The sequence below is a fragment of the Pristiophorus japonicus genome, chromosome 18 (genome assembly GCF_044704955.1).
Source record: "Pristiophorus japonicus isolate sPriJap1 chromosome 18, sPriJap1.hap1, whole genome shotgun sequence".
NCBI classification, from domain to species: domain Eukaryota; kingdom Metazoa; phylum Chordata; class Chondrichthyes; family Pristiophoridae; genus Pristiophorus; species Pristiophorus japonicus.
Genome location: NC_091994.1, coordinates 46,192,870 through 46,204,919, shown reverse-complemented (window position 1 = coordinate 46,204,919; position 12,050 = coordinate 46,192,870). Strand labels below are relative to the sequence as shown.

The 12,050-nt window shown below is 46.7% G+C and overlaps 1 protein-coding gene across 18 annotated transcripts in view; it reads right to left on the bottom strand.

Annotated features, from left to right (window-relative positions):
• The window catches only part of LOC139228683 (receptor-type tyrosine-protein phosphatase S-like), a 592,821-nt gene that overhangs the window by 84,955 nt on the left and 495,816 nt on the right, over window positions 1-12,050 (bottom strand). For all 18 annotated transcript variants that reach the window (XM_070859939.1, XM_070859924.1, XM_070859930.1 and 15 more), the window contains 2 exons: window positions 10,665-10,762; window positions 7,068-7,191 (listed from right to left, as the gene is read on the bottom strand). In XM_070859939.1, the coding sequence (XP_070716040.1) occupies window positions 7,068-7,191; window positions 10,665-10,762 (222 nt within the window). The remainder of the gene's footprint in view (window positions 1-7,067; window positions 7,192-10,664; window positions 10,763-12,050) is intronic.

Sequence of the window (12,050 nt, the reverse complement as noted above, 5' to 3'; positions counted from 1 at the left end):
TTCTGCCTCCCCACCGTAAACGAAAGCCAATTTTAGTCTGTGTCATTGGTGAATTGATTGGGACCCAGTACATTACTATATTGCCCCATAGCATGTTTTTTCACAGGCTGAGTGTTCCAATTCATCATCAGTATTATGATGCAGAGCCTGATCCTACAAGCTTCCTCTGTCATGGCTAAGTAATTTCCAAGCTTGGGCCAGAATGGCCATCGGCTATAATTACTTGGGCATCCAAGACAATCAATTTCCTGACTGACAAAAAGCCTCTCATTACATTTTGCCAGAAATATACAGCATAAATCACACACAAATTAGCTGTGTAATAGATCAGTGAAACTTTCAAAAGATACTCTGCTTTTCTGTGTTGTCAGCTTGCTCCTGTACTTTGTGGAAAACTCAGCATTGATTTCTGCTTTTTTCCCCTCGGTTGAATTTAAAAAAAATAAAAGGTGACAGTCATATTATCAGTAATGCCAAACTGGATTTACCAGGATACTGTTGCCGTTCTGTCAGACACAAAACTCGGTATTGAGTATGTCACGACAGTAGAAACCTGCAAAACCATTGGTGCAACCACCGAGGGAGATGTATACCCTCAACCCCCCTTCTTTGGCATGGGTGGGGAGCGGGGGGGGGGGGGTCACAGATCCCCCTCCACCTGTGCCTCTGTGTGAACGAACTGGTGCTGCGGGGCCTACTCTTTTGTGCACACATGCGAGAGAGGCCACGTGGGTGTACTGGAGGGTCCTGGGTACATGTGGTGAGGCAAGCTTACTTCCTGCAACAAGCTGGTCAGAAGGCTTAGCTACCAGCGCAAATGTGGTGGAAGAACGTTACAAGGACACCCTCAAAGCCTCCCTGATAAAGTGCAACAACCCCACTGATACCTGGGAGTCCCTGGCCAAAGGCAGCCCTAAGTGGAGGAAGTGCATCCGGGAGGGCGCTGAGCACCTCAAGTCTCATCGCCGAGAGCGTGCAGAAACCAAGCGCAGGCAGCGGAAAGAGCGTGCGGCAAACCAGTCCAACCCTCCCTTACCCTCAACCACTGTCTGTCCCACCTGTGACAGAGACTGTGGTTCTCATATTGGACTGTTCAGCTACCTAAGGACTCATTTTAAGAGTGGAAGCAAGTCTGCCTCGATTCCGAGGGACTGCCTATGATGATGAAGATGGTGGAGAACTGCTCTAATCAGTCGAGACATTCCCCATGTTGCTGCACAGATTAGTCAGAGGACTCCTCTCCCCACGCCCCCTTTGCAGCACATATTTACCATCATGTCACTATCGCCTCTATTGTGCAGTCTGCCGAGCACTTTAGAAGGAAACAGTTCTCTCTCAAACCCAATGGGCCAGATCTTGCTGGAAAAATAATAGCACATTAATGAAGCACATCGTTATTAATGCACAAATTACCCAGCCAGTTCAGGGGATTAAGAGATATCCTTTGAATTGCAAATCTTCAGAACTTGTTGGGTGATTTACGTTGCTCCTTCATTTGCTTCACACAAACGGCGGCTCGCCATCAATCTCCCCATTATATTTCAGAACTTCTCGGATTTGCACATTAAACTCACCACGGAAAGTTAAGCCCAGTGATTAAGAGCATAAGTAACTTTAAACAATGTCATAATTGTTAATGCAATGCTAATCAGCCACTCTGGCCCAGAATGGGAACTATTTAAAGTGTTTAATTGCATTCCTATAGTCAATTGTTGTTAGCGATTTAAAAATGCCAATTTTAAAATTAAAATGTTTTCTTACTTTTCCTTTCTTGTCATTTTTTTTCTCTCTCACTTATTCCAATCTTTCTTTCTCTTTTTGAACCTAATTTGACCCTAATTCACCCTCTTCCTCAGTCATTCCTTTTTCTTTCTCGATCTTTAAATCTCATTGGTTGAGGAGATGGTCTGTCAGTCCCGTTGTTCACGGAGGTTCCAGATGCCCTGTTGCCCTCGTTGCGCCATTATCGGCTCGCACTTCCAGCGAGTTCCGACGCAACAATCTTTTTGAGCATGAAGTGCGCGGAAAAATGTCTCACTAACGAGGCACGCCACGAGATGCCCCGCTCCAGCAAAATGCGGCCTCCTATCTCCATCCACATATTATCCCAGATGGAACAGGTCTACTTCTCAGGTGAGTAGTCCTCCTCTCGGAACATTGGCTGCTCAGACCCTTCCTGCCACTCCCGTCTGTCCCAGAGTTTTCAGTGTGTGTCCTCAGCACTTTACTGAGTTCAGCTGTCTCCTTGTTGACTCGCCACACGGCCTGCTACTTGCACTCAATCTTTCACAAAACTTGGAAACTATGGCCCCAAGTTTCCACATGATTTGCTCCTGATTTTTAGGAGCAATTGGTGTAGAACGGAGTATCTTAGAAATCGGAATTCTCGTCATTTAGTTTGCTCCAGTTCTAGTCAGTTAGAACAGTTTCACTTTGGAACAGAATTTTTTTTTCAAAAGGGGGCATGTCCGGCCACTTACGCCTGATTTCAAAGTTTCGTGAGTGAAAACTTACTCCAAACTAACTTAGAATGGAGTAAGTGAAGATTTTTGTACGCTCGAAAAAACCTTGTCTACACTTTAGAAAATCAGGCGTAGGTTACAAATCAGGCGTAGGGAATGGTGGGGGGGGGGGTGTTTAAAGAGAAGTTTACAAACATTAAACACTTCAATTTTACAAATAAAGAGCCATCATCAATAATAAATGATAAATACATCAATAAATCAACCAATAAATCAATCAAAAAAAATTAATAAGAAATAATTTTTTTTTTAAATCAATAAATAAAACATTTTTCTACTTACCGACTGCAGCACCGGGAGCCCTCCAACAGCATGTTGTGATGCCTCCCCCCCCAGTGTGTCTCTGTTAGTGTCTCTATCTCTCTGTCTGTCTGTGTGTGTCTCTCATTCTTTGTCTGTCAGTGTCTGTGTTTCTGACAGCGAGGGGAGGGGGAGGAGGGGGGTAGAGGGAGAGAGGGGGGGAGCAGAGGGAGGGAAGGGGGAGAAGGGGGAGGGGATGGAGAAGGGGAAGGGATGGGGAGAAAGGGGAGGGATGGGGGAGAAGGTGGAGGGATGGGGGAGAAGGGGGAGGGATGGAGAGAAGGGGGAGGGGGGGAGAAGGGGGAGAAAGGAGATGGGGAGGAAAGGAGATGGGGGGGAAAGGAGATGGGGGGGAAAGGAGATGGGGGGGAAAGGAGATGGGGGGAGAAGGAGATGGGGGGGGAGAAGGAGATGGGGGGGAGAAGGAGATTGGGGGGGGGAGAAGGAGATTGGGGGGGGGGAGAAGGAGATTGGGGGGGAGAAGGAGATTGGGGGTGGGAAGAAGGAGACTGGGGGGGTTGGGGGGGGAAGGAGAAGGGGGAGGGAGGCTGAACGGGCCGGGCCCGAGACTTCGGGCAGGGCCCGTCCCCAGCACCAGATTTACAGGTAGGTGGCGTTGGGTCGGGTCGGGGGGTTGGTGGGAGGGAGGTCGGTTCGGTTCGGGTTGGGGGGAGGGAGGGGAGAGGGAGGTCAGGTCGGGGGGAGGGAGGTCAGGTCGGATCCAGTCCGGAGGCGGGGAGGGGGGGGGGGGAGCGGGTGTCGGGTCCGGTCCGTGGGCGGGGGGGGGGGGGGAGCGGGTGTCGGGTCCGGTCCGTGGCCTTATTCACGCAGCCCCAGTGAGGCCATTCGGCCAGGGCTAGGGGCTGCGTGCTTCGGGCCCCTCCCACAGTTTCGGGCGCCTGGAGCTACTGCACTTGCGCGCCCACTGTAGCACGCATGTGCAGAGGTCCCAGCACTGTTTTCAGCGCAGGGACCTGGCCCCACCCCCTACAGCTCGTGCTGCGCTGCGCCGAGGGCCAGAGGACCTGCAGGGAGGTGGAGAATACGGAGGGTTTTTTTAGGCGCACTTTGTGGCGCGAAAAACGGGCGTCCAGGTCGGGACTGCGCCGTTCTAGGCGCGGCTCGAAACTTGGGCCCTATGGAACTCCTCACTTCCCTCAAGCCTACTTTCCTTCTACAATCTACAAGCTTCTAAAACCTGAACTTGGTGCCAGCTAATCGCTGCTTGTAACTTATTGCGTCTTCACTGCTGTTCTTTTCAACTGTGATGGCATCCTGCAGTATGGCCCTGGCTCTTTCTCCTGGGTTTCTTAATAATTGGAAAAACTGCAGGCACTTGGATTTTGTACTGTGCATTGATGAATTCCTTCTCTCTAATGTACTTTAGAGCTTCTTGCTTGACAACGTTATGGCTTTGCAGAATTCCTTTTGGCCTACAGCACTTGTCTTGTGTCTCAATATCTCAAGATGAGGGACGTCAGTGGAAAATGAGATTAAATCGCAGCTTGCACAGCCAGGCAGGTTCCGAATGAAAGCCTAAATGCACCTAGAATAGCAAGCCTGCTGAGGCACTCGGTAAAGAATAAGTTGGCCACAAATGGCCCCTGGGTCATATAATGACCACCCTTCCTCTAGGGTCAGGGATGCATCCGTCAACATATGAGAATTTAGAAACATTCATCCCAACACAAGTAAATGCTGTAACTAAGCAACCAGTTGGAACCACAATGGAAAATTTAGACTGTAAGGTGGAGTTTGTCAGCTAGCAGTGAGTTGTGGAATGTAACAATAACAAACCCAGTTGTTTTCCCTTTATCACTTTAAATTGTCTTGTTCGAAACCCCAGCAATACAACATTGGAATACATCATCATCATAGGCAGTCCCTCAGAATCGAGGAAGACTTGCTTCCACTCTTAGAATGATTGTTTAGGTGGCTGAACAGTCCAATACGAGAACCACAGTCCCTGTCACAGGTGGGACAGATAGTTGTTGAGGGAAGGAGTGGGTGGGACTGGTTTGCCGCACGCTCTTTCCGCTGCCTGCGCTTGGTTTCTGCATGCTCTTGGCGATGAGACTCGAGATGCTCAGCTCCCTCCCGGATGCACTTCCTCCACTTAGGGGAGTCTTTGGCCAGGGACTCCCAGGTGTCGATGGGGATGTTGCATTTTATCAGGGAGGCTTTGAGGGTGTCCTTGTAACGTTTCCTCTTCCCACCTTTGGCTCGTTTGCCACAAAGGAGTTCCGAGTAGAGCGCTTGCTTTGGGAGTCTCGTGTCTGGCATGCGGACAATGTGGCCCGCCCAGCGGAGCTGATCATGTATGGTCAATGCTTCAATGTTGGGGATGTTGGCCTGGTCGAGGACGCTAACGTTGGTGCGTCTGTCCTCCCAGGGGATTTGTAGGATCTTGCGGAGACATTGTTGGTGGTGTTTCTCCAGCGACTTGAGATGTCTACTGTACACGTACTGTACTGTACATGTCTACAACAGTGTAGCTGGTGGGTTAATCTGGATTCCGCATCCGGTGGCAGCTGTACTAGTGTTTCATTAGAACTATTTCAATCAGTTTCTTTAACACTGATTTCAGCTTTAATTAACATCATCGGGAATACTTCCCTTTCCCTCTCTTGTTCTATATGCTACCTTGAATGTTCGCAAATGCCAGTGATCATCAAACCAGCTGTCCAAAGACGCGGCTGATAAAATGACACCCCAGCAGTAAGGAGCTCCTTCGATTCACTCCCTGCGTCACCAAACACTCCAGCTCAACGCTCAGAAAAGCCAGAGTCCGAGGGAGAATTCTGTAAAGTACTGACAATGAATCAAGTGCACAGGAAAATAAACCTAACACCTGGCCAACCTGGCAGTGCGACTCTTTATTTGAGAGTCGGATCCTGAATGGGCGCTCTGTTCCTGGTAAATGGAGTTGCACGCCAATTTTTAACTGGCCTGTAAAGAGGCAGTTATCACGTCACTTATTGTGGCTACCACTGCAAATTCTATTGGTGCATTGATTGTTTAGGCCCCTCCCCCCCCCACCCCCCCATGGCTCAGTGGGTAAAGGGCACTGCCCAATCTGGAACTGACCCAGGTCAGCAGCGAGTTGGCTGATCTAATGCAGATGGCAATCGCAGCACTACTGTTGGCATTGGTGCCCATAGGCTACAGAGGAAAAAACGCAGATCTAGGGTTCTCATTCCTGATAGCTATTCGCCGAGTCTTGCTGGAAGTGAACACGCGGACATTGGATGAGCACATCATGGATCTCGGCTGTGGTTAAATGGCTGGCTGATGTTCTAGGTTCACAGGTGAAGAATGGCTGCTTGGCTAAGGGTACGTGGCCAAGGTGAACAGTTCCGTAGCAATGAGTCAGTGCTTCAGAACAGGCAGGGAGGAACAAATAATTCACTGAAAATCAAGAGATCCACATCAAACCCTTTGATCAGCAGCAAAAGGATCGCAGTGGCTAATATGGTGGCTGGGAAGTGACATTTCAGCGCCTGTTGTTTAGTCACTGACTATCCAGGTACCAAATCTGCCACAGAACGTCCAAACCCGCAGAAAGATTCATCTGCAGGTTACAATCCATGTCGTTTCCTAACAATATTCCATCAAACTGAATGACCTATATCCATAAATACTCAGCTTTGGACAACACGCAACAGAAAAGATGCCAGCGTATAAATTCATCTGGGGCAGTCGTGCAAGACGGGCGGCAGCGAATGGGCAGTACATTTTACACTCCACCCAAGTTTATTTTCCATTGAGCTCAACGGAATCGCAAATTGGGCTAAGTGCAAAACTGTCTGCCGGTTCGCTACCGGCCAAAACAAATTTAGACCCCACTGGCCCTGAAACTCCCAGGCTCACCTTGCAACTGCAGGGTCAGCCAATCACCACACTGCCAGGTGGATCTAAAGCGCAAGTCCCACCAGCAGTTGGAGAGTTACAGCGGGAGGCCTGGAAAATGTATTGGCGGGGGGGGGGGGGGGAATGTGGGCGAGGAGGTGGAGGAATGTGTTCTATCGGTGGGGAGGAGAGGGATGCGTTTAAAGCTGGACTGTTCTTAAAATGGCAAATTGAGGATCGTGGGTGCATCCAAGTTTAGAGTATTTGTGGGGGAGGAGGGTGACGGTGTGGATTGAACGGTCTGGGTTGTCACCAACCCCCGGTGACATCCCCATTGCGGAAATCTGCAAAGATAACCTCGTCGATAAGGGCCACTGCAGTGTTTTGGAGACTTACCCTCGATTGGTGCCAAGATCACTCTGGAATGGTCGTAAGCAATCACGTTGGCGTAGCGGTTTTTGGGTTTGTTCACCTCCATGTTTGAGTGCTCCCATGTGAACTGCTGACCAGGGTCGATTGACTATAAGGTTGAAGGCAAAGAGGGAAAGAGGAAGAGAGAGAAATGCATTATTCATGGTTCTTTTAGGTAAAAATATATTTGTCATTCAAATTGTATCCCATCACATTACTGATTCGAACATTCAGAATCATATTCTTCAGTGCATCATTCAATCCCGGGCAGGAACCATTTATCAAATGTTATATTGCTTCACAGAGATTGCTTTTGCCATCGGCGACCCATTTTACATCTCTCCTGACTTTTATCTCCATTTATTTAATGGAGTAAAACAGGCTACCGACTTGCTATCATCCGTTTTGCCCTGTCGTTCTAAATCGAGGTCTACCCCACTGATTGGAGCGGAGCGAGAGCAGAAACAAAGAGTAGACTGAAGCAAAGATAGCGGTGCTTTGTGGGAGCAGTGCTTCGATCTCCATGCTGTGTCAAGGAACTGCGACTGAAGATCTCTCACTGAGCTGCAGTGCTTCACGAAGAAGCTCTTTAAACGCTGAGCTGAATCAGTCAGCTTAACTGCAGGAAAGTGGCTGGGTTAAACATATACAGATATAAACAGATTGCATCAGCTGGAGTCTGGTATCATATCACACTAATGTGTAGAAAGTCATTGACAAAGGGGAAACCTACTATAAAATACCCAATGTCCTGATCCCAATTCTTCACATTAAATTGTCATTCAGACATGTGTTTGGACTATAATTGGAAATTACATTGTTCTTCAAAGGGCAAATTAAATAGAATAATTAAAATCTCAGAAAGCTGTAGAAGAAGTTAGTTACCAAATGTACAATGCTTGGTGCTATTAGCCTTTTAAAAGTGATTCATACAAACCCAGAAATATAGAATTTTACAGCACAGAAGGACACCATTTGGCCCGTCGTGTCTGCACCAGCTCTTTGAAAGAGCTGTCCAATTTAGTCCCACACCCCAGCTTTTTCCCCATAAACCTGAAAATTATTTCATTTCAAATACATGTCCAATTGCCTTTTGAAAGTTCTGATGGAATCTGATTTCACCATCCTTTCAGGTAGTGTGTTCCAGATTCATAACAACCCTCTGCGTGAAATATCTCATTTCCCCTCGAGTTTTTTTGTCGATTATTTTCAATCTATGACCTCTGGTTCCCGACATTGTCAAGGGAAACCGTTTCTCCCTTCTTGCTCTATCAACCCCCCCTCATAATGTATTATGAAGGGTCGCAATATTTTAACTGAATGGACATCAAGATTTTCAACTTTTCATTTCCTGATTATTATATTCATCAAAATGACGGCTGTTAGGGTTGGGGAATGGAACACTTCCCAATTGAAGGCACTCCCAGGTATAACATGGTTAGATGGAAGGCACTCCCAGGTATAACATGGTTAGATGGAAGGCACTCCCAGGTATAACATGGTTAGATGGAAGGCACTCCCAGGTATAACATGGTTAGATGGAAGGCACTCCCAGGTATAACATGGTTAGATGCAGCGTGAGATTCCCCTATTCTGCCCCAACAATGTGCCTCAGCTCCAATCCTTGGAAGAATGACACTGGTATGATATTTATTCCATTCCCCAAGCCAGCCAGTTTGTGGCATCTCTGAGTGAAGGTTGTCAATTCGTTGTCAAATTAGGGACAGTTTTCTGCTGTTGAACGAACTCCACTAAGAACTGATTTGAGATTGTTTAAACTCAGTAGATAGACCTCAAGCTTTTATCATTGCGTCTACCACACCTTTTACTGCATTAGTTAAGAATACATTAGAATCGGGGACTGGGTCCATCATATTTTCTTAGAGTCATAGAAATTTACAGCACGGAAGGAGGCCATTTTGGCCCACACCGGCCAACAAAGGGCTGTCTAGCCTAATTCCACTTTCAAGCTCTTGTGAGATGCTTTGTTAGATACTTTTTAAAATAAAATATATAAAGGGACTTCTTGCTATGGCTATACAGGGTATTGGTGAGGCCACACCTGGAATACTGCGTGCAGTTTTGGTTTTCATATTTACAAAAGGATATACTTGCTTTGGAGGCAGTTCAGAGAAGGTTCACTAGGTTGATTCCGGAGATGAGGGGGTTGACTTATGAGGAAAGGTTGAGTAGGTTGGGCCTCTACTCATTGGAATTCAGAAGAATGAGAGGTGATCTTATTGAAACGTATAAGATTATGAGGGGGCTTGACAAGGTGGATGCAGAGAGGATGTTTCCACTGATGGGGGAGACTAGAACTAGAGGGCATGATCTTAGAATAAGGGGTCGCCCATTTAAAATTGATATGAGGAGAAATTCCTTCTCTCAGAGGGTTGTAAATCTGTGGAATTCGCTGCCTCAGAGAGCTGTGGAAGCTGGGACATTGAATAAATTTAAGACAGAAATAGACAGTTTCTTAAACGATAAGGGAATAAGGGGTTATGGAGAGCGGGCAGGGAAGTGGAGCTGAGTCCATGATCAGATCAGCCATGATCTTATTGAGTGGCGGAGCAGGCTCGAGGGGCCATATGGCCGACTCCTGTTCCTATTTCTTATATTCTTATGTTCTTATATATCTGCTTCCCTTTTAATTCTGCTTCCATCAGTGTTTGTAGTAAGGCATTCCATGTGCACTTTCCACCATGAACCACTGGACGGGTATCAGAAGTGGGAACTTTCGCCAAATGCTGCCCTGTTAAAATCAGTTAACTCAGCCCAGACTAGGGATGGAGAATGGGGGCTTCTGGTTTGTGTGGATCATTGCCACACCAGGCATTTACCCACTGAGCCAATGTGAGCTCCTGCAGTGAGATCACTCATAGACAAGTTACATCAAGTTCTTGTTGAAAGAGGAAAGTTAAACGACAGTATGTGCCCTAATTTCCGCAGTGAATCTTGATTCTTACATAGTACTTAACCCCAATTTAACCTGACACAAGGGTAAATTGATAAATGTTACAGCGCTTCTAACAGCAACACAAAATCCATTAGTACAAATCGGCTACCTGGGTTTGTGAAATTATTCAGTCAGAGAGATCAAAATGGAAGCTTGCCCGGGCAATCATTCCAAATAGTTTAGGAAAATTGGGCAGAATTGTGGTTTGAACTTTAAAAAGGAAAAGCTAAAGATTGTCAAACCTACACAGCAGCTCAAAACATCGGCACATGGTTTTGATGCTGATTTTACCAAAAATGAATTGGAAAGAATGCAAATCTCTGCTGACTGCCCTAAGACCTGACTGAGATCAAGATCCCGTAAAAGAGACAACCACAGCCACAAACCTGTGCCCCATCACTACATGCAGCAATGCATAGCATATAAAACTGCACGAGTTGTTAATCTGCCTGATCAAGATTAAATAGGATTTATGTACTGGAAATTCTATATGATAGGAATAATTGAGAAGGAGTTTGGTCCATTGGAATTCTACATAATGAGACTGACTGGGTAGGCGGATGGTCAATTGGAATTCTGTACTGGAAGTAAATATTACTTAATATGTACGGTAATTCATGCTTTACCTCATATTCCTGTGAGAACTTCAGGTTGTCATTTGCTTTCAGATGCTCCGTGTGTTCAGCGAGCTCGGAGATGGGGATTGGCGGGTGGCTCATCATGCCTATGAGAGGACAGAACAAAGATATCACTTAAAAAAAAAACAACAAAAATCACGTCAATTCAATCAGCAGTCCTGGATGAAAAGGCTGAAATGAGAGGAGTAGAGGAGGGTCATGTATGGTTAGAACATTACACCATCAGGGCTTGAAATTTGTAACCCAACAAATTGCAGCGAACCCATCTTTCCCTATGGGAAACACACTAGTACTCTCTTAATATAGCTTCTCAGGAAGGTCTTACTTCCAGTTTTCACCTCTCTGTTTCCCTAAAGTGCTGGGACCAGTTTCCAGTCATTCTCCTTTCCACACGGGTGTCTAGGATTAGGTTAGAATCACTCCCTCATCAGTTTCTATAACTATTGCCACGTTCGTCCCTCCCCATTCATCTCCTCTCCCCCAAGAAAAGTAAGAAGCTCGAATTTTTTTAAAGAGATATCCCCCACTGTCAAGCCAGATAACCAAGTTTAGCTGGTCTTCTAACCCAGGGGTTTGAACGTCATTATAATTAAGAGTCAAACAAGATCAAGCTACCTGACATAATTCTAGAAGGATGGAACTTTTTTTTTAACCAATCACTTTTGAATAAAGGAAGAATGCCTGATTTTGCTCCTCATTGAATGTACACCCATATTTAGTTGACTTTTCAAATTTCTGTCCAAACATTTCTCCCTTCAGCAATTCACAAGCAAATGCTACCTTAGTTGTGTCCATGGTGCAATGCAAACAGATTTTGATTGGGTGACTGGCTCTATTCAATGGACCAGTTCCCTGTATGGCCGCCTTTAGAGTGGGGAGCTCAGGCCCGAATGATGGGTGAAGTCTGTTACTGATGTGCTACATCACCAGGTGAGGGGAGCCAGACATATTTTCATTCCTGCATTTCCCCACCCCCCCCCCAACCAGTGAATTTCCAGCCCGGAAACGGATCGGGGATGATGGCGAGATGGTCTTTGCACAGGGAGACAATTTTCTGAATTGGACAGTAAGCCAACTCGGTCTCCTCGTCATCTGCCATTGTGAGAGCAACAGAGCAGGGAAGCTGCCAACCATATGGGGCAAGCAGACGTGGAGGTTCAATAAAAGGGAGCTCTCCATCACTGTTGTGCAGCTGTAGATAGTCTTCAAGCACAGAGCAGGCCCAGTGAAGGGCAGCGGGAAATCGGAGAGTTATTACTGGGCTGCTGTCATGCACAGCCAAAGATTCAACCTAACGGTGACCTGGTAACATGTTCAGCCCCACAAGGACATAAGAAATAGGAGCAGGAGTAAGCTACCTGACCCCTCGGGCCT